This window comes from Ascaphus truei, chromosome 4 (assembly GCF_040206685.1).
Source record: "Ascaphus truei isolate aAscTru1 chromosome 4, aAscTru1.hap1, whole genome shotgun sequence".
Classification (NCBI taxonomy): domain Eukaryota; kingdom Metazoa; phylum Chordata; class Amphibia; order Anura; family Ascaphidae; genus Ascaphus; species Ascaphus truei.
Window position 1 is genome coordinate 85,941,211 of NC_134486.1, and position 23,056 is coordinate 85,964,266.

The following is a 23,056-nucleotide window of genomic DNA, read 5'->3' on the forward strand; positions in this document are numbered from 1 at the left end:
ACACAGAGAGACACTGACCCATAACACCCACACACACAGAGCCACTGACCCATAACACCCACTGAACACACACAGAGCCACTGGACCACCCACCCACAGCAACTGAACCACCCACCCAGAGCCACTGACCCACACACCCAGAGCCACTGACCCACACACACACAGCCACTGACCCACAGAGCCACTGACACACACACACACACACACACAAAGAGCCAGTGACACACACACACACACACAGAGCCAGTGACACACACAGACACAGAGCCAGTGACTGACTGCGTCTGTCTCTGTGTCTCTCTCCTGTCACTGTGGAGCATGGAGGGGGGGAAGCCATCTTGACTGGCAGCAGGCACCTCACTTCCGGCTCTCACTGCTGAGGCTCCGCTGACACTAACCCCGCGCCCACCCTCTGCTGTCACACCGCCCCCCCCTCTCCTCCTGCTCTCCTCTCTGCCTGCATTCTGTGCTCTCTGCTGCCCCTCAGCTCTGATGGCCAAATCCGGAACAGCCACAAAAAAACGGGACATTTAAAAAAAAATGCGGGACAGCCATTAAAAAACCGGGACAGCCATTAAAATACCGGGACTGTCCCGGCTAAAACGGGACACCTGGTCACCCTACATAAGGTAGTGTGAAATTCAATAGGAGATGCTCTTCTATAAACTGGGAAATTAAGTAAGGCAGAGGTGCTCAACTCCAGTCCTCAAGATCTCCCCCAACAGGTCAGGTTTTCAGGCTATCCCTGCATATGTGGCTCAATCAGTGACTCCCTGCTTCAGCACAGCTGGTGCAGTTAAAGCCATCTGTGCTTAAGCAGGTATATCCTGACCTGCTGGCGGGTCTTGAGGACTGCAGTTGAGAACCTCTGAGTTAAGGCATTGCCCTTGACTCCTCAATATCACTGGTTGAATTCTTATCTTACGGCCTCGGACATGGTCAAAAAGACCGTGCTGAGGCGCGCTGAGGGGAAACATTATCCCTATCAGCGCGGCTTTAGACGGCACTTCCGCAGGCGTGCAGAGGCGTGTGGAAATGCAGGAGACAGGCAAATTTAAATTTTGCCGCTCAGAGAAGCGCAGGGCCGGTCACGTGACTGCCAGAAGTCAATGGCAGTCCGTGACGTCGGCGCCGTGACGTGGCACCCTAGCCCCGCCTCCCGGCCCGCCTCCCACCCGGCACACAAGCGCGCTCGCTGACGCTCATGCAGGGACACGAAAAATCTCCTGCTTGAGCAGGAGAGCATGAGCGTCAGCGCAGCTCAGCGCCGCTCCCTGCACCATGTCCCAGGCCTTAGTTAGGGTATGCTAAAGCCTAGCACCCTTTAGTGAATATGGACCGGAGACTCCAGTTCTGGACAGATTTTGTTGTAGAAATAGGAGCACAGGGGTCTGTAAAAGTTCGAGAGTCAACATAGATTTCTCTTGTTGAAAGTACTGCCAATAATGCATACAGTATCTGTCTTTGGTATTCAAACTCCACACCATTCTAAAACACGAGATTCCAATGAAAACAGTAGTTTACACTGGCGACACACTTTATTCGAGCTCGGCTAGTTCCACGAATTCGGGTATACCCGGGTGTATTGAGGTTTGTGACTGTTTTCTGCCCGAGTGCATTGAGGTATTTTCCAAGCAGGGATTGAAGCATTTTATTCCCGCTGGCTGCAATACTGCACAGTATATATATATATATACTGCATTACAATTCATGAATTTATGCCATCTGGTAGACACGCGAAGCATTGCAGCCTATTAAATCCTAATCATTATCATTTAACAGATCAGCCGCCCATCAGCCAGGCATGAACCCAGGCTGGGAAGGCAACTGCAACGGGGCTTGTCAGAGGTGAGGAGCGGCGCATTCCAGGTATATGCCAGGTACATACTGGGTATTTGCTCGAATAAAGTGTGTCGCAGCAGTAGGTGAAAGGGAATTGTTTCTCAACAAAGGATTTTACTAGACATGCAAAATCCTGACCATGAGCACTTCTGATGTACAGCAATGTGTGCCCTCCTTGCTTCATGGTCTGGTGGAAGTCAAACAGTGCAATCACACCAAAAGTTAATCTTTAGTTATAACTGCATTTAAATAGGCTCAATTTTCTTCCTCATGAGCACTGGCAAAAAACACATGGGCTGCACCAATGTGGTGATATGGATTTTTTTTTTTTTACAAATAATAAAAGTGTAGTACATGTATATTTTACATTTTATACTCTTCTGTGCATGTGGACATTATGAAAGAAAAACTTATTTTGTCCGAATTTTTAAAATAGGTTTTGCCTCCGCCATATGTATACATCCACTCAGAGTAGCAGAATGTGAATCAAGTCAGGATATGTTGCATATTTCCTTAATCTATACATATAATATCCAGGGAATACCCAGATACATTATCCCTCGAATATGGAACACACCAAAAAGCAATGGCCCTCATTCTCTGGAGGCTGGAATGACCCTGGGCTTGCCAGTGTTCAGGAAGAAGGTATGAAGTTGAGGGTGCTAATAATCCCTGGAGGTTAAACAAAAGTTTTCATTCGGTCATTCACACCAAAACCTGGCTACCTACAACTGCCGTACTCTCTCCAGTGAAGTTGTAGTGCAAAAACTGGAAGATAAAATGGGATATTGTTGGCCTAAGCCAAGTTAGAAGAAAAGATGAAGGCCTCATTGAACTCAGAAGCAGACATCTATTCTATTACAGAGGTACAGATAATGGAAGAAACGGTGAAAATAATAATGCAAGTGTATGCTCCAACATCAAGTCACGGAGACCATGAAGTGGAAGATTTCTATCATGAAATCAACCAACTTAACAACAATGGAATTGGTCACCTCAAGGTCGTTATGGGAGATTTCAATGCAAAGATTGGTGCCCACCAGGAAGACGAAGCATCAGTTGGTAAGTATGGTTACTGTGACCATAACGAATGTGGGGACAGACTGGTAGAATTTGCAGAATGTGAAAACTTCTACATCGTGAATTCATTCTTCCCGATGAATCCTAATAGAAAATGGACATGGAGTAGACCCAATCGAGTCAAGAATAAAATTGACTATATGCTAACAAAAAACACGCAATTATATACTGTTTTGACACCATGAGTTATCACTGATTGCATTCAGATGTAATCTCCAGCGAACCAAAGTTTGAAAGAAGAAAGCGGATTAAAAAGAAGATAAAAAACAATCAACAAATAACAGCAGAGAATTTCAACTAGAACGGAAAAATCATTTCAGCATGCTCAAAAAGGGACACTTTAATAAACAATTATGAAGAATTGTAGTTGAAAGCGATTCCTCCATATTTTTTTTAAGCAAAAAACAGGATACAAAAATATCTGATGAGAAAAAAATAATAATGAGCAGACAAGAAATTAAGCGATCCCAAGACACAATTCATTGAATAAGAATTGAATATGAATAGCTGTGCAAGACAATCCGCAAATGTATAACTGAAGATGTACTGTAGGAAAATGTAATTGTGATATGGTGAAGAGTACTGAAGTTAACAAAAGGTTAAAGAAAAAGCAGCGACCTATTGGTTGGCAAGAAGCAAATCATTGCACTCAAACATGACGATGGACCAACAATAAAAGACAGTCCACTTATCATAAAGACAGTTGAGGACTTCTACATGAAATTGTACTTAAACACAGATAACAAATAGCATAATCCAGCAGAGGAAGAGCGAGAAGTAACCCTCAATTATGTACCATGCATCCTTTCAGAACAAGTGACAAAAGCAATAAAATCCATTAAGAATTGGAAGGCTCCCAGGGAAGATGGAATTACAACGGAAAACTTGAAAGAAGCTGGGGAAGAAGTAGAATATAGAAAATGTATTCAGTTTACCATCATTTTCTTGTCCCAGTGGCAGTGGGTACCAAATGGGGTTATTCCACCCCTCAGCGCAGGAAGACAGGAAATTCTTCTGCAAGTACAATATATAAGTATCTACCCTCACCCAGAAGCGGTCTTAAGTTTCTTCCCAAGCTAAAATATATAACCGAGAGACATTAGTACAGGGAGGGTATGCTGTACCCACGGCCACTAGAGGAGTACAGGAAAATAAAATTACGGTAAGAACCCCCCAGGGAAGGAAGACAATAGATTAGGCTCTTTAAACAAATTATTTAAGGTAATGGCCTGACTAACTAAAGTTTTCTTCAGCCAAAGCTTGAATATCCAATTTGTAATATTTTTTTAAAAAGCGTGAAACGATGAGCACACTGCTGCTCTGCATATCTGTGTTGGTGATGCCTGAACCCAAAATGCCCATAAAGTTGAGACTGCCCTTGTTGAATGCGCTTTAACACTCAGCGGGGCCTGCTTCTTATAGAGGTCATATGCCAACTTGATACAGGACGTACTACAGAGGAAAATCATGGTTTTTGAGGCTTGCTGATCCCTTCTAGATCCCACTGGGAGTATGAAAAGCCTGTCAGACTTTCTGAAATCTTGGACTCTTAATAAATAGATTTTTAGACATCTCAATAGGCCTAGATTATGCAGCTTTCTTACTTTTGAGTTACTTGAATTGGGACAGAAGGATGGATTTGTAATCTCCTGGATCAGGGGGGACGTGGAGACAACTTTTGTAAGTAAACAGGACACAGGCCTTAATACATCTTCATCCTGATGAAAAAGTAAGGAAGGACTCTTTACACGAAGGTCTAAAGTTTCCAATTAAGAATACTGTCTTCCATGTCAGTGATATCTACTGTAGTGGTTTGAATGGATATATCACAAGAGATTCTAGGACCAACAATAGATCCTATGTTGGTACTGGGTTTCTTATCTGCGATCTTACGTGTTTTACTGTCTGTAAAACATCTTATGATAAGTTAACCCAAAATGAACGCTTTCTATTAGTGCACAAAACACAGATACCTTCAGTGAGCTCTAACTGAGGTCTTTGTCAAAACCTTGAAAAACGATATTAATGCCACAGAGGAATGATCAAAATATTCTTGATTGGCCTTGACACACCAGCCTTGAAAACGTAACCATATGCGATAATTTACTGAAGATGTCGTCTTTTTAGCTGACAGTGTTTGAAAAGCCTTATCATTTAATGTTTGCCGCTCAATCTCCAATATTGTTAAGGCTAACCTCTTTGGATTCCAATGCTCGACTGGACCCTGCCTTAAAGGACCCTGAACCATCAGAAGATGTCACGGTGGTTGTAATGCCATATTTATTAAATGGGCGAACGAAATTCTTCTTGGCCAAAATGGACCAATAGCCATCTCCACCGTGTCTGCTCTAATTTGCTGAAGGACCTTGGCCATTGGTGGAATTGAAACATAATGTATGCCAGGCTGAACTCCGAAGAAAAACTGAGGGAATCCATCTGAAAACTTAGATTTGGAAATAACCTTGAACAGAAGTGTTCCACCTTTCTGTTAAGGCAGTTGCCATCAAACCTATCTGTGGCTGACTTTTTGAGGGCGGAATATTTCACCATTTAACTCCCATTTCCAAGGATGTATCTGTGTTCTGCTCAAGGAATCGGCCATCATGTTTCGATGTCTAGTAATGTAGATTGCTGTGATGTTGTTTAGGCGACACTGTCCATCACATAATTGATGTTGAGAGAGCGAGAAATTGTGTACTCCTTGTTCCTCCCCGTTTTGCAATGTATTTCACTGCAGTGAGGTTGTCTGATTTTATTTTCACATTCTTACCCTGGATATAAGTCTGAAAAACAGCTTTTTGTACTGCATGCAGTTCTGGAATGGTTGCTGAGTAAGTGCTGTAAGATTCGGGTCAATTTCCTTGTGCATTTGTATCTTGCATTGGTGCACCCTATCCGGAACCACTGGTGTCGGTAGTAATTGTTACCCATTCTGCTTCTTGGAGGCGGTATATATATGGCAGATTTTGTGAATTTTCCCACAACTTTAGATCTTCCTTTGTTGAATAATGTAGAAAAATCCTGTCATGGATACCTTAGACCTCTGCATCACTGATTGAAGACATTTTTCTGAAGGGGTATCATATGAAGTCCTGCCCACTTTACAATGCTTAGTGTTTATGTGAACTTTCCCAATAATGCCATGCAGGGCCAGTGTGATGGTGGTGTCGTTGGTGCCTGTGCACCAAGCCCTGCGGTTATAGAGGCCCCACACTTTCACCGAGATGACAATTAAAACCGATTGTCACTTCTGTAACACTCTTACCTTCTCTGGTGGCGTCCAATGGTGTTGCGTTGCCATGACAACGGGTCATCACATGGCGTTGTGTTACCATAGCAACGTGACGCCGCAACATCACGTGATGTCCCTTTGTCATGGCAACGCAATACTATTTGAGGTTGCGGAGCCATATGACGACAGGACTATGCAGGGGGAGATGCCAGCAGATGATGCCGACGGAGAAGGTAAGAGCTGAGGCCCTGCACCGAGAACCGCAAACATCCCAGCTGGCACTCCTGTGCTGTGACCTGATAAGACTGCCTGAACCTTGCGGTTTGGCTTGTGATTCGCGTCACTTGGTCTTGAGGAAGAAATATTTTTCCCTTTGCCGTTTGAAAAATGTTTCCCTGAAATTTTAGAGACTAGGATGGTACCAAATTACCCTTTGCACGTTTATTAGCTAACCATGTTGCTCCGGGAATGCAATTGGCACCTGCGTATGGTCTATAAGTATTGCCTTGGGACTATCAGTACATCGCATATCAGACTTTTTTCTTAGTCCGGCTATAAGTGGAGCCAAGATCTTAGTGAAAGTCAGAGTGGAGGTTTCCAGGCCAAAGGGAAGAACTGTATACTGATAATGCTTTCCTTTCCCCACTAATCTGACATACTTCTGAAGTACTGGAGCAACAAGGATGTGAAGATAAGCGTCTTTTAAGTCCAATGAGACCAACCAGTCTCCTGGTCTGACGTCTTGAAAGAAACCATCTTGAACTTTTTAACTTATAGGAAGACGTTCACCCCTCTGAGGTCTAGTACGGCCCTGATATCTCCAGGCTTTTTTTTTTTTTAATATCTTTTTTATTCAGGTGTATACATTTACAGTTCATGCAGATAGATATATGTATTGGTGTTCCCGCCGCGTAACATGCATTTACATACATATATTTATACATCCGCATAGACATATATACCACATAAGATACATTTAGAGGAACAACAAATATTTAATCTCATTTTCTGATATAGCACACTACCTTGTGGTCTTGGTATGTGTCACCTAATTTTCCTTTTTTCTTGTTAACTCGGACTCCTAAAAGTCCTGAATACTCCCTTAAAACTGGGAGCGCTTAATTAACTAATCGCCAACAGGCGTTAACCTTGTTTGGACCATCTCTACTTACTATGTTTACTTTGTTTAGTTTTGTCTTGGTCTTTAGATAATGGTTCATAAAGAGATTGTTTTTATTTATCTATTTGAGGGGAGGGGTCTATTGTCGGGGTGTTCACCTTCCTTTTGTTTCTCAAGAAATTTAATCTGGTCCTTTTTAGGAAAGGATGCTAGAATTAGGTCCCATTTATTGCGGAATTTATTCCCTGGATTGATTCCTTTCTGATCTTTATTGATTTTATCTATGGTAATGAGCTTCATTAGTAGGGATTTAATTAATTCCATGCTTGGGGCTTCTGGTTCCAGCCATTTCATCATAATAGCTTTCCTAGCGGTTAGGAGGATCATCTCCGTGGGAAGAAGTGCGTTATTATTCCTATTTATCTTAATTTGCCATGGTTCCGTGTTGGCGAATAGCATGGGTAGCGGGTGTTTTCCCCAGTCCACCTTTGTCACAGTCTTGATAAATTTTAGTATCTCGTCCCAAAACTTTGAGATTTTCTCGCAGTCCCAAAGGCAGTGTTTGAGGTTTGCCCTCTCTTGACTGCATTTGGGGCACTTTGTGGTATCTACTTCTACGTTTTTCAGCTGTCTCGTGAAAGGGATGTATGCTCTATGCATAATTTTGAATTGCATCTCTCTCCAGCTTTCCGAGACTATTATTTTGCGAGTTCTGGTGTATCCCACTACCAAATCTTCCATTGTCTGAACGTCCTTAAAATCCTGTTGCCAAGCTTTTAAGTTTTTGCTGTTATTTTTCTCCATTCCCTTGTCTCTGGTTAATTTATACATATCTGCTAAGGAGTGTTTAGGGGTCCTGTCTTGCATAAAATAGCTGTCGAAGGCATTGTGTTTCAGAATATGTCTTTTATAGTCCTGAAGGCTTCTGCCATAGTTTAACAATTGAATGTATGAGTATATTTGGTTTTCAGGGAGGTCATACTTTGTAGCCACTTCCTGATAAGACAAAGTCCTGTTTCTCTACGCTTATAATATGGCCCAGGCATTTAATACCTTTTTTATCCCATATATATAGAAGTTTTTATTGTCTTTCCCTGGGGGGAATCTATGGTTTCCTAGGACAGGCAGGAATCTAGAGGACGAGTAAGATAGGTTAAACTTTTTCCTTGTTGCTCTCCATGTCATAACAGTGTCTCTAATTAGTACGTTTGACCTGAGTTCCTGGGGTAGTTTGTTCCATTCTGTGTGCAAAATCTCGGGTAGTGAATATTGGTCAGAGAATTGCTTCTCAATATCTGGAGAGGAATAAAACTCCTTGTCTAGTATCCAGTCTCCGACGTGTCTCAGAAGGCACGCCAGATTGTAAGCTCTAATATTTGGGATATTTGTTCCTCCCATTTCCTTCGTCATTTGTAGTTTGTTTAGGGCTAATCTTGTTCTTTTCCCATTCCATATAAATTTATTTATCCCCTTGTTTAATTATTTTACATCTTTGTGTTTAAGTAAGAGGGGCAGGGTCTGTAGTGGGTACAGTAGTCTAGCAAAAGATATCATTTTAATAACACATATTCTACCAAAGAGGGACAGTGGGAAGGTCATCCAAGACCTCAACTCCTCTAGGATCTTTTTAATAATCGGTTTAATGTTGTTTTCGTATAATTTTGTTAAATCTGCTTCTAATTTTATCCCTAGATATTTTATTGGATCTCCAGGCTTTTTGTGAACTATAAATACTCTGGAATATATTCTGGTTCTTTCCTGGGAACCAGGAAAAAAATTTATGACGTCTCTCTCATCAAACCTTGCAGAATATGATCCAAGGCTTCGTTATTGAGCCGGGACCCGGAAGTTTGCATAAATTCTAAGTGATAACAGGAATCAAAGTCAAAGTACCCATCGGTCTTGTATTGTGGTAGCCCACACAGATGCGAACTGCGCTAGTTTTCATCCAATTGCTCACTGTAGAGCTCACCTTATCTCAAGCGAATTTGCACGTTCTGAATGCTCCTCTTCCTCTATACACACGGGAAAAAATCCCCTGGCCACCACTCCATGCTAGTTGCATAGAAAAGGGTTTGCTGGGACGATATGTTTTGGCTTATCTGTAAAAAATTGCCTATATTTTCTATCCTAAGGTAAAGTAGTAACACTTCTTTCTTTAGAAATCTTTGTGTGGAGTTTAGGGCTAAATAAGTATACCACTACGAAGGGCAGGAGGCACAATGTCCTTTTTGGATGTTGAGTCTGCCACAAGGTGTCTTTACCACAAAGTCACTGATTGGTTGATGCCCCTTGCAGATAGACGCTCTGTGTCCAGAGAAGCTTTCACTATATAAATCGGTTGACAACTTAATTTCTGCCAGGATCGATGCCCGCTTGACGCCCTTTTCTAGCGCTTCTTCCACGTTGGCAATCCGGATGCGCATAGCTCTAGAAAGGGAAGTGGCCACTGCTGGTTTTCAAGCTAATCCTTCCATGAGAAATGCCTTTCTCAAAGCATTTTCAATCCTGCGGTCCATGGTATCCTTAAAAGACACTGCAGCATCCACAGGTAGTGTGGTCTTCTCCCTGCAATTCTCGCAATTACGGTATCTACTTTAGGAGGATTTTCTCAGACCTTTACTGCCTTCTCATACGAAAGGATACATCTTCGCAAACTTCCTATGGGTGCTAAACGTCTTGTCTGGTTGATTTCATTCAGCTTCAATCATCGCCTTTATGACGGAATGCAGGGCACAACATCTCATCTTTCTTGGAGACCTTCCAAACAACTTTATCTTCTCTTGGGTCTTTTCAATCAAATGCCTAGTTCATGGTTTTAATTATGGGATCCACTAGGCCCAATTTGAAGTCTGAGTCTTCCAGGAGTGTTTTGTGCTCCAAGGAAACTCAATATTCCCCTTTCCAATTTTTTTTAAAAGATGTCGGACTCCTCTGATGAAGATCCGTCTTTCTTATCCAGGCTGGTCTCTGACCTCTTATGGGATTGTTTATTTACAAGGGCCAATGCACTTTCAATTCTCTGTGATACAGTTTGTTTCATCCATGATAGAAGCTGGACATTTGCTCATTAGGCTCCATTGCTGACAACTTAAGACAGTCTTCGCACAACATTTTTGTCTCAATTGCTGGTTTGTCACAAGCTGCAGAGATTGTCAATTTCTTTGAGACCTTCTTCTTATGGTGTAATGCCTCCATAGCCATCTTCGATCTCCTCTCTTCAAGATGCTTCCCAGAGGTATTGCAGTAGCAAAAATATAAATACCCTCAATCTCACAGAATATGCACTCTTTAATCTAACTACTAGCTCGGGATCCAGGTAGAGGATTTAGGCGACACCTTGCCTAAAACAGCTTCAGTATTCATCTTGCTTCAGTTTTGGCTGCTCCTAGATTCTTGGAACGTCTGCATACACATGGAAAACCACTGAGCTATTGCCCCTTTAAGCGTGGACAGCCAGGTTCACCCAGCATCGTCGCACCGCATTGCCGCTTTAAGTACCTGGAGAGCGAGCGATCGCTGCAAAACCACATGGGACGCCAAAAATCCCTGCACATGGCCAGCACACGAACTGCTTGCATTTTAAGACACTTCCGCGGTTAAGCACCGGTCGCTAAGACTTCGGTCCCGCTGCGCTCGTTGGCGCGGGCGGCGGGTCGCGAGTTCCCCACCAGCAGGGGAATCCTCGCGAGCCGGTCCCGGTCCCCCCTGGCTGCACAGAGCACTACACGCTGTAGCGCGTCAGCCGCTGGAGACACCAGAGAATGGTGTTTCCTAGCGTTGACGCGTGACGTGTGTGGCTGTGAGCCAATGGGGAGGGGAGGCTTCGGGAGGAGGAGAGGCTTCGGGGAGCGGGGAGGAGTGTGGAGTGAAAGCAGGTGAGTGCCTTTCTCTGTGTGTGTGTCTGAGTGCGTGCCTGTCTGTGTGTGTGTGTGCCCGAGTGCCTGCCTCTGTCTGTGTGTGTGTGTCTGTGTGTGTGTGTGTGTGTGTGTATGAGTGCGTGAGTGCCTGCCTGTGTGTGCGCGCGTGTGTGCGCGCGTGTGTGTGTGTATGAGTGCGTGAGTGCCTGCCTGTGTGTGTGTGTGCGCGTGTATGAATGAGTGCCTGCGTGTGTGTGTTTAAACTTACCTTCCAGCTCCAGCCCGAGTCCGTGGAGGGAGGGGGGGGGGGAGAGTAGCGGGTCCCTCCGCTCAAGCCACGCCCCCCCTCCCTGTCAAACCGCCCACCTCCCGCCCACCTCCCGATCAAACCTCCCACCTCCCCGCCCACCTCCCGCTCCGGCTCCCTACAGACCGCAGATCGCGGTCTGTGTATCTCAGCGCACCGCCTGTCAGCAGCGCAGGTGCGCTGACTCTGGGAGCGGGGCCTTAACCTAAGGGCCACTCTACTGCTACGCTGTAGGACAGGAAAAGACTGCTTCTGGAGAATATATACTAGTACCTGCAGAATAAGCTCCTGTCCTACTACACTGAGAGGAGGAGTTACCCCATTTGGTACCCACTGCAACATGGGGTACAGAAAAACATTATTGCAAAACTTTACATGCTGCTTGAAACGGAAAATTCCAGAGCAATGTTGTAATGCCATAGTTATTCTCATCCACAAGAAATGAGACAAAGAAGACCTCAAGAACTACAGACCAATTAGTCTACTTCCAATCACTTAGAAGATTTTTTTAACGAAGATTCTCACTAATTGGCAACAACAGACCCTGGGCTTTTGCCCAGCCTAGAGAACAAGCGGGATTTCACAGTGGACACAATACAATGGACCACATCCAAGTCATACAACAAGAGATTTCCCGAAGTAATGAATACACTCTACCACTCAGTTTAAGATTCATAGATTAGGAAGAAGCATTTGATTCTGTCTGCACCTCCAGCGGACCTAGATGCATTAAGAAGACTAAATGTTGATGCATACATTGATATTATAAAGAACATTTACGAAAATGCCACATCAACCATTAGATTACATGAAGATACAAGCAAGATGAGGATCAGCAGGGTAGAGTGGCAGGAAGGACCATGTCACCAAAGCTTAATCACAAAAAAAACAAAGAATTGATCAAGACATTAGAATGGGAAGAAAAAGGATAACAAATTAACTGTTGATATTTGAGTCATCTGCGATTTGCAGAAGACCAGAAGACCCTCAGCAACAAATCTGAGAACTCGCTGAAGCAAGTAAGAATGTGGGCCTCCATATGAATCTCAGTGAGACCAAACTTGGTCAGCAAGTTACAATGGATGGGAACCTTTTGAATGAAATCAATAGGAGAATGAAGATCAGATGGAGCGCATTTGGAAGAAACAAGACTATATTTCAAGGGACCCTTACACTGTGCCTCTAGAACCGAGGTGGGCAACCCTGTCGCCATTCGCCACTTGTGGCAAATTAGCAACCAAAGTGTGCGAATTGTACTTGGCAAGTAATGGGAAATGGGAAGTGAGTGCGGCGGCATCCGCGAGTGGGGTGGCATGCACGAGTGCGGTGGCATGCGCGAGTGTAGCGGAAGCAGCAGCGCCCGATGGCAGCACTACTGCTGAGGAGACGGGCCGCAGGCGGTGGGAGGGAGGCGATTGGAGGAGAGAACCAATGAGAGCATGGCGGGGGCGGAGCACACACCCGGCGGCGACCGCTTCAGACTCCTGTTCCGGTGTCTGGCAAGTTAAAAGGTAAGAAGCTACACAATGCTGGCTCAAGAGATGATCATGTTATTGGGAGGCGGGGGAGGGGGGGGGGTAATGGCCAATGGCATGATGATGATGAGGAGGGGTGAAATGAGATGATATGATGATTTTTACATGGTGTAGCTATTTTCACTTCTCATTTGCCACACCTGTGGCTACATTGAAAAATAGGTTGACCACCCCTGCTCTAGAAGAAAGTTTTTGACCAGTGCATTTTACCCATGCTCACGTATGGATGTGAAACTTGGACCTTAAATGTGGAGATAATTCAGAAGCTTCAGACAACACAAAGAAGTATGGAGAGATGTATGCTGGGTAGTATTCGAAGAGACAAGAAAAATAATAATGGGTTCGAAATCAAACAAATGTCTGTGACATCACAAGAGTGAAGAAACTAAAATGGCAGTGGGCTAACTAGTAACCCTTTAACTACTCCTAAATGTATATAGGACTATATATCTATATATATATTTTTGAAAACGTTGTATGTTGGTGTCCCTATGGGCAATCTGATTGGTCCTTTGGCCCGCCCCCGCACACCTCTCATTGGCCTGCGGCCAACGCTCAACACACCTACACCACTGGCACACTCTCCCAACCCTCACCGAGCACCTAACCCTCACTGCTCTCACCTCAGAAAAAAACTACCCTTGCCGCCTGCTAGCACCTCAGAAAAGAACTGCAGAAAACACACCAACACACCACCTCAGGTACAGGCACTTCTTATATGCCATTTCGGCAGTTTACACACACCACCCCTCCCGCAACACTCCCCACCCTCATCCAACAGCGCACAGTGACATCTCAGCCACCCACACCGGCCTGGATACCACCTCCACACACCTCACGCTCACGGACCGCACACCGACGCCCACCGACGCCAACCGCCTCTTCAACCCCCCCAACCAATGCACATCACTAGCGCACGACCTCCCGGTACCGCAGGCCCTCACCCGGTACCGCAGCCCCTCTCCGTCCAGCACACACTCCTGCATACCCTGTCACCACCCCTCCCCTTCAACGCGCGTCCTCACCTCAACCCTTCCGCCAACAGCGCACGGTGATCTCTCGGGCCCGCACACCGGCCTTGGGAACGCGGATACACCTCACGTTCACGGACCGTACATCGACGCCCACCGCCTCTTCACCCCCCCTTCCCCACCAATGCAGATCACGAGCGCACGCCCTCTTTGGACCGCAAGCCCTCTCCCGGTACCGCAGCCCCTCTCCGACCCGCACACACTCCTGCCTACCCTGCCACCACCCCTCCCCTTCAACGCGCCTCCTCACCTCAACCCTTCCGCCAACAGCGCACGGTGATCTCTCGGGCCCGCACACCGGGCTTGGGAACGCGCCCACACACCACACGTTCACGGACCGCACACCGACGCCCACCGCCTCTTCACACCCCCCTTAACCACAAATGCACATCACGAGCGCACGCACTCTCGGGACCGCAGGCCCTCTCCCAGTACCGCAGCCCCTCTCCGACCCGCACACACTCCTGCCTACCCTGCCACCACCCCTCCCCTTCACCTCAAGACAACCACGCCGGACCGCACGTTCACCGCCAAAACACCACACTCCCCCACCCCCCACCAAAAAAAAACCTGTGCTACTCACTTTGAACACCACAGCCCCTCCTCGGTCCCGGACAACGCCCGCATCTTCATACACACCCCTCCCGTATGCATCAACTCCAACCCCCCCCCCCCCCCACCGTACGCCACAACCGTACGCATCCACTAGCCCACAACACACAAGTACGCATCACACCCACCCCCTCACGGACGCCTCCCAAACAATACTACCGGATGCCACAACACCCTTCCCCTCCCGTAGGTCGCAACACCCCCCCCCCCATTCCCCTCCCGTAGGCCGCAACCCCCCCACCCACTCCCGTAGCCCGCAACCCCCACCAACACCTCCCATAGGCCGCAACCCACCCCAACACCTTCCGTAGGCCGCGAACCCACCCCAACACCTCCCGTATGCCGCAACCCCCCCCCACCACCACCAGTAGCGTCCCCCCACCCCGCCCCACCCCCACCCGTAGCCCGCAACCCCCTCCCGTAGGCTGCAACAACCCCCCTCCGGGGGACACACACCTCACCTTCACCGTCCTGCCACATGATTGCTTCACCATACAAGATAGGAGCACAGCTTCAATTCAACAACACGTCCTGCCACATGTCTGCTTGCCTACACAATATAGCCTCACTGCCTCATTTACACACAACCAACACTCAGCCACACACACAACAGGCACCCACACAACACGCCCTCACCCCAACACGCCCTCACCCCCACAACACGCCCTCACCCACACAACACGCCCTCACCCACACAACACGCCCTCAGCCACACAACACGCCCTCACCCACACAACACGCCCTCACCCACACAACACACCCTCACCCACACAACACACCCTCACCCACACACCCTCACCCACACAACACACCCTCACCCACACAACACACCCTCACCCACACAACACAACACACCCTCACCCACACAACACTCACTCACACACACACCCAAGCCTCCTGTGCTGATATGCCACACAAAACAACACTTCAACACCCCCCTACCCCCGCCACAACCACCGCACCGCACAACGTACACTGACGCATATTCAACACACCTCCCCTACCCAACGCCTCAACACACACCCTCCCGGACACCAAACCCACCCACCACACCCTCTCCGCTGGAACTAAACCTCACCTTCACCGTGGTGGCAGCCACAGTACACTCTACACAATGCAGATTGCCACGGCTATGCCCCCCCCTCCCCTTGCGCCTCAACCACACCCCACACCCCCTCCCGTACAACGCAAACCCAACCCCCAAACGTGCGCATCCAACACACTCCCTCCGCTGGCACCACACCTCCCACAGTCAGTCAGGTCTTCGTTGTAATAAAAAATCCCGGGCAATGCCAGGTCTCTCAGCTAGTGTATATGTATATATATATAGTAAGTCAGTGAATAGTCAGAGAATAGTAAGTCAGTGAAAATACTTGAAAACGAGAGGTAACACACAGTGTATTACTTCCTGGTAAAATATTTTATAAATCAATATAATATATATAATATATATATATTTGATTTATAAAATATTTATAAAATATTTTACCAGGAAGTAATACATTGTGTGTTACCTCTCGTTTTCAAGTATGTCCATAATACTTATGACCCTCCCTAATTTCACTGACTTACTATTCTACACAGAGAGAGTAGGCTTTTCGCTACAGGTTACCCTCTAACCATGGACTAGCAGTCAAAGGTCTGTATTCCAAAGGTTAGCAATTTAATCATCTAAACCTATTGCTATTTTTATCCCTATAAACACCACTTTTCTCTATAGGAAACTTGGTAATCATGTGGCTATATCCGATTAGGTGTCAGTTACTTTAGTGAACATTAGTAATATATAGCCTTCTAGCCTAGATTTCAATGCCCAATCATTTATTGTAATTGGCAGGTTCTACAATTTTTTTCCACTTCGCCTTACTGATTTTTAAATTATGTAGTTATTAAAGATATTACTTTTAAATTCATTTAATTTACTCTGATCAAAAGTGCAAAATTGCAGAGCTTGTTTTCCCTTGATATATACATAGATACATACACACACACACACCTACATACAGACTTATACAAATAGATATACATATATACATACATGAGCAAATTCACGTCTCGGACAGGACCCAAAACATGCCTTTCCCCATAATCACTCAGGACACAATGCTTCAAATGCAGCAAGGGATTCTGGGTAATGACATGCAAATGAGCACTCACAGTGTGTCACTTGTTGCCAGTATAGCCTGTGTTCCCCTGGTCACCTGTTTGTCGCCTTACCTTTCCATAGGCAGCAGAGGCTGGGGAGAGTGCGGGGGGATGCGCAGTAGCAAGCGGCGGCCATTAGGAGTATAGCACAGCAGGGTAAATACAAGTCCCAGCAGCCTCATGGACTGCAGACCACATGTTGCCAGGCAGCCAATAGTGCTGAGAGATGCATGGCAGTTAGAATTCTGGCAGTTGGAGTGACTGGCAGTTGGAGTGACTGGCAGTTGGAGTGACTTGCAGTTGGAGTGACTGGCAGTTGGAGCCAGGACAGAGAAGGGGAAGGTAGCTAGGGAAATTTCCCCTGTAGCTGTATACAGTTAGTGTATAGTGCCATTTGAAGACGCCACATGGCGATTTGCGGACAGGGGTCTTGGGCCGGACCACCACCGCACTATCATAGACTATCAAAGGTGAGACCCTCCTACCGGAGTTCACCCCACACAGAGGTGGAGGCTTCGCTGACATTGACGTCGCTGGATCAGTGGATCCCTTTTGCTTTTTAGCCATACCCGGGTGCTGGAGCACCTGGACAGGTACCTCACAACGTGCACCAACTATAACACTTTCAGTTACTGTGGGCAGTGCTGTCTCACACATTGAGTGGGTTGGCCCTTCAGTACTTTGGGGAAATCCCATCGGGGGTGGACACTACGGTTGGAGGGCCCGGTGGGGCTACAGCCGTTCCAGGCCTATATTGTATGTGGGTTAGTAATATACATAGTTTTACCTGTGTTCAGTAAACTATTATTAAATACAAGTGTGTTATCTTATTGCATTGGGTCCTGTGAAGGGGTTATCCGGCACTGTCAGGATCCCTCACAGGTGGAGGCGCTGTCACCAGACGGATCAGGTACACCCCGGGCTCCCAGCAGCAGAGGTTCAGGCCTCCTGTGAACCACAGGTAAAGCACCACACACTCAGTAGCCGCCACATTTCCCATAGGGTGGGGGAAACAGCGCTATACCTCTTATCCATTGCTTGTTTCCAAGACATTACCCAGAATCCCTGGCTGCAGTGGAAGCATTGGGTGCGGAGTGTTTACGGGGTAAGGCAGAGTTGTTGATCCGTCAGACATGTGCATGTGCTCATAAGTGCTATTTTTATTTGCTGTACTGTATATACACACGTACACAAACAAATGCATATATATGGAAACCATTTCCAAATAAAATTGTACGCCCAATTTTTTCCGTTTCTTTTCCCCTTTCTGACTTCACTATGTCTATGATTATTAAGTTAGATCGTAGAGTCAAATAATGCATATCTTTTGTCCCTGTTCCTATATTCTTATCTGTCAAGCAGAGTGCAGGAGGATAAGCCAGTCCCATGTCTCAAAGTGCATGGCCTCATCCCCACTGCAAGTGCTACAGCGTGTGCGGTGCGAACAAGATACGGCCCTCTATGGGGCCGGCCCCAGTCACTGCCTGCATGCGCCTGCAGAAAGCGCGCTAAGCGACCACCTTTGTCAAAAGACAAGAAATTTGTCTTTTGGCGCAGCGCCGAGCGCTGGCTACGTCACAGCAGCGGTTCAGCCAATGAGGGCGAACCAGCCGCGTGACGTCATGGCTGCTCCCCATGCTCGACTCTGGATGTGCGCCCTAACGCGACCCACGGACCGTGGCTTAAACTGGTGCACACGCCATCTATACAGTACATACACTATATAATTTATGTGTGTGCTGCATATCTTATTGCCTGCATAAAATATTTGGTGTATTTTAGTGTTAAAGATGCCTTCAGGAATGGAACCTTTCATTTAAACAGTGTTCCTATGGGAAAATGTGTTTCGCTTGACAACGTTTCGCTATCCAACGCCATTTTGAGTAACACATTGTGTCGGATAACCGAGGACTGCCTGTAGATTGTAAGCTCTACGGAGCAGGGACTCGGCTGAAAAAATTATATGTACAGGGCTTCATACACTGTCAGCGTGTGAGGATTTGCCATTCTGGTACTTCTGTCCCCTTAACCCTTACTCGCCCATCTGTTCCCTGTGGCGCTCAAGAATGGCAACATAGCAGGGGCACTTACGCGCAGAGCGCGGGTTCCCTCGCCCTTCCCCCCTGTTCCTGGGCGCAGGGCGTGCTCCCGTTTCTCCGGCCGTGACGCGCGACGCATGCGCGGTGCTCGTTCTCTCCGCCGGTCTGCGGTCTCCATCCTAAGATCCCGCCCCCGCTCTGACGTCAGGATTACCTTGCGCGGCTGTGCTCAGCACTCCGCCTCCGTACCGCTGGGTCCCGCCTCTGGTCTCCGCCCCCACACTGGCAATGGTGTTGTGGTGCGCGATGACGGCACGCGACCGGGTCCCCAACGTAATACGCGGGTTGCGCACCGCACGGACACACGCTGACGCGATCGCAATTGGCTGTGCAATAGGACGCACCTGCATGATCCAGCAGCCTATCAGGACCCGCAGCTCCACTTCCTGGTTGCCTCCCATTGTTGGGAGGTCCTTTAAATACACTCTCAGAACTCTCCTTCCTTGCCGAGCATAACTCCAGTTTGTGTGACGCTGAACCTCAGTGCTTAGAGCCTGCCTGTCTTCCTGCTTCCTGACCCTCCCTGGAACCTTCTGTGTGACTTTCTCCTACGCTGACCCTGGATTGGATACGACGACTCTACTCTCTCCTGCACTGACCCTGGCTTTGGATTACGCCGACGCTGCCCTCTCCTACTCTGACCCTGGCTTTGGCATTACGACTACTCTTACCTTCTCCAACCCCGACTCTGGCTACGTACCCCAACGATCCGCTACTCTACACCCCTGGACCTGGCAATTATCACATTAACGCTGTCTTCTATAAACCTGATCCGGCCTGCACGACTATCCTACTCTCTAGACGCGCCCTCGCGGTTGTGGTCGGCGTTATATACCAGCCCTACCTCAGCCCCGCCTCGTTTGTGGTGAGCTACACGTTACACAGCGCTGTAGAAGAAAACAAACAAACAATGATATTATTATATAATAACAATGATCGGGGCACAAGAAAGGGAGACCCGGAAAATCTAATGGCAGCCTAGTACTTTCAAAATGTTAAATGCCATGTCAAAATCAAGTCAATAATGTATTAGTACCGAACTGCAGGAGGTAGATACTTTTCCCAAACTACACTTTCGACCTTACAAAAGAAGTTCACTTTTCCAAATGAATGAGAACCAGCAGTGCAGCCTAAATTGAGCCTCTCCCTGCTTGCAGTTCTTACCTTTTTGTTGTTCTCTTTAATATCTTGAGGATTGAGGGTCTTGTAGTCACTGAAGGAGAAAATGGCAAAGTGGGTACATACAATATTAGATTTAAAAAAAAAAAAACGCAACAAAAAATCCCCAGTAGTTTTAAAACAAGCTCAAATCTAAAAATTTGTCATACAATAATATCATACGGCAACTAGTAATTTCACAGCAATTCAATCAACAAAACTAATAGCGTGGAAAATTAAAAGGACAAAATATATTAATAAATATTACGGATATGGCTGGTTTCAGTGCCTGAAGCTTTCTGTCTAAAAAAAGAAGGTAAGGACCAGAAACGAGCCTTGACAGCCAAATTTGCCATGTGGTAATCCCTTGTCGTCAACGTTCAAAGAGCTACGGGCTTATTTGTCTCATCTCATTTCAACACTAACAAAAATTTTAATAGCATCTTGAGGTCAGTTCTTTCTATAGGATTAAGGCAAAAAAAATTAAATGAGACGGGTCTTAAAATGAAAGAGGGACATTGATAGTCAAGAGGTACAGAGGGTTAACCCCTTCAGAGAGAGAACCCTGTTTATTTCAGGATTCAAGGGCATAACATATACAGTAGCAATGGCTATGTATATCTGACCACAATCGGACATTGCGTCGCGTCCATGTTGCCGCACCGAAGTCGGCACCGGCATTTGGCTGTCGAGAGACCCTTCGCCGCAGCACCGCTGGACACTCAGCCGCCGGACGTTTCACCAATAAGGTTAGTGAATTTAAGGGGTAGTAACGGTTAAGGTAGGTGGGTAAGGAAAGGGTTTTAGGGTGAGGTGTTAAGGTTTTTAGGGTAGGAGGTAAATTTAGGGGCTTATTTTGGCAGCAAAACGCCCATTGTAGACATGTCCCGGCTGCGAGGAGAGCGTCGGCTAAATGCCGGTGATGACTTGATCACAGCAAAACGCCCATGACCAAATGTCCTAGACCGTATCGGACTCCTAAGCATATGGAACATGACAGTGGCATTAAATATGTATGAACTTACATCAGATCAGGTCGAAAGTGGTGTAATATTGCACAAAACGCTAAGCCATTCCTCCAAGATGTGGTGAAATTGGTGATTTTAACTCCTCTGTATGTTTTTGTGACTTCTTTGCACCATACGAGCAGCGACTGACTAGCATTGGGTTGTCTCCCGAAAGTTGGACTAGGTAACGGGCTTGGCTGAAAGATATTAAAAAAAAAAAGGGGGTTAATACACGAGAACACCCAACAAATGCTGTAAACACACATCAGAACTTCTAAAACTTTAGAGAAGTGCCACTTACACAGGCACTAAAGCCAGGTAGGTGGCTAATGTTGCTAATTAAAACTGCAGCACCAGCCACTGGTACTTAGTAGGGGTCAGTAACATAGCTACTACAAATTCTAATTTTACAGGGCGGACTATAATACTACAGTACCACCCCTGCTTTGTTTCATTGCCAATACAAAGTGCTGCTCAGTTATGTGGAAATGGATTAGTAGATAGTACTTCTGCTTAATCAATCCGAATTCCATCTTACTTCATTTGTTTCGCTTTATTTATTGAATTCTTTTTTATTTTTTTTAATTTACAAAATGGAGTCTTAATTTACAACCAATATTCTACTATATTCTACTATAGATTACAAATCAAAATATCTATCTGTTTAGACGAGTGTTTGAAAAAGGACCCACAGTGCAATCCTGGCCAGTTGCAAATTCTAAATCATAGAGTTTGACTGAAATGATGAGTTACATTTTATAAATGGCAATTTTTTTTATGACCAGGCAGGGCGTAAAATGCATCTTGCCTGGAAGTAAAAATGTTGGGTGAGCTCCGCCCATACGCGTAATCTTTTGATGTCGGCAAAGTCATTTCATACTTGTCAGTTTTCAATGGTAATAATCATCAAGAGACATAGTTAGCAGGCTGCATTGAGCCTTAGCCTTTGGCGTGCTATTCTGATGGATGTAGTAATGCAAGACTCTAGACTTATGTCTGGGATAGGACAAAAATGATGCAGAATGAAACGGCCTGTTAAGTACTTCAAACACTCCAGGCACTATATCCAACTTGGTAAGTGAAACACACCCTTTCAAAGACTTCGCAAAATGAAGTCACGTAAAATTATCTTTTCAGTCGCAAGAAGAAAAAAAAAAAAAAAACTGACAGGGTAAAATATATTTATATAAAAAAAAAAAAGCTGCATCAACATTTTGCTGCCTCTTTGATGACAACACTGAAAAAGGATATAGTTATGGCATTTTATAAACGGTTTCTGAAGTTTACTTGCAGATGAGTACACGTCGCCATTGCAAATATAACTTTTATACTTGAGAAAAACACAGGGAACTAAAAAAAAATTATATATATATATATATATATATATATATATATATATATATATATATATATATATATATATATATACATACATACATACATACATACATACATACACACTAAACGTTCTGCTGTTATTTTACATTTCTTCAATGTTTAGAAATATGCATAAAAAAAAAAAAAAAACATTGTAGCTGACCAACAAGCTTTTTCTTCGGAGAGGTAATGCAAATTCCATGAACGCAATAAAAAGAAAAGCCAAATAAAATATCCACGTTGTGCTGAAGCACAAAACAAGTATTAAAAAAAAAATCACGATTGCTCAAAAAAGCAAGTGCAAATTGCATTATTTAGAATCTGTATCACTTTGTGTTAATGTATCAAGAAATTTTGCTCTAATATTTCTAAACTTCTGCCCGTGGGCATTTTGGGAAGTGGTACATTATAAGTGGTCCAGTTTTTCTTTCGCTCTCTGCCCCGAAGAGATCTACATCAAATGTAAGTTTAGCTAGTTTAACAAGCTTCATAAGTATGTAGCGGCATGCAACATTGAATGCAGTTGAACATTGTATTTTATGACAGTTGCACCATTTTTATATAATTCCCAAATAGAGAGGAACTTACAAGCTTGCTTTTTATTTAAATAAAAAAATGAAATGGAGATGATATTTAATTACACAAATTCTC

General features: G+C 45.5%; 1 protein-coding gene across 9 annotated transcripts in view; it reads right to left on the reverse strand.

Moving 5' to 3' along the window:
* The window catches only part of EHBP1 (EH domain binding protein 1), a 428,910-nt gene that overhangs the window by 170,136 nt on the left and 235,718 nt on the right, over nucleotides 1–23,056 (reverse strand). For all 9 annotated transcript variants that reach the window (XM_075596145.1, XM_075596151.1, XM_075596150.1 and 6 more), the window contains 2 exons: nucleotides 21,047–21,225; nucleotides 20,028–20,076 (listed from right to left, as the gene is read on the reverse strand). In XM_075596145.1, the coding sequence (XP_075452260.1) occupies nucleotides 20,028–20,076; nucleotides 21,047–21,225 (228 nt within the window). The remainder of the gene's footprint in view (nucleotides 1–20,027; nucleotides 20,077–21,046; nucleotides 21,226–23,056) is intronic.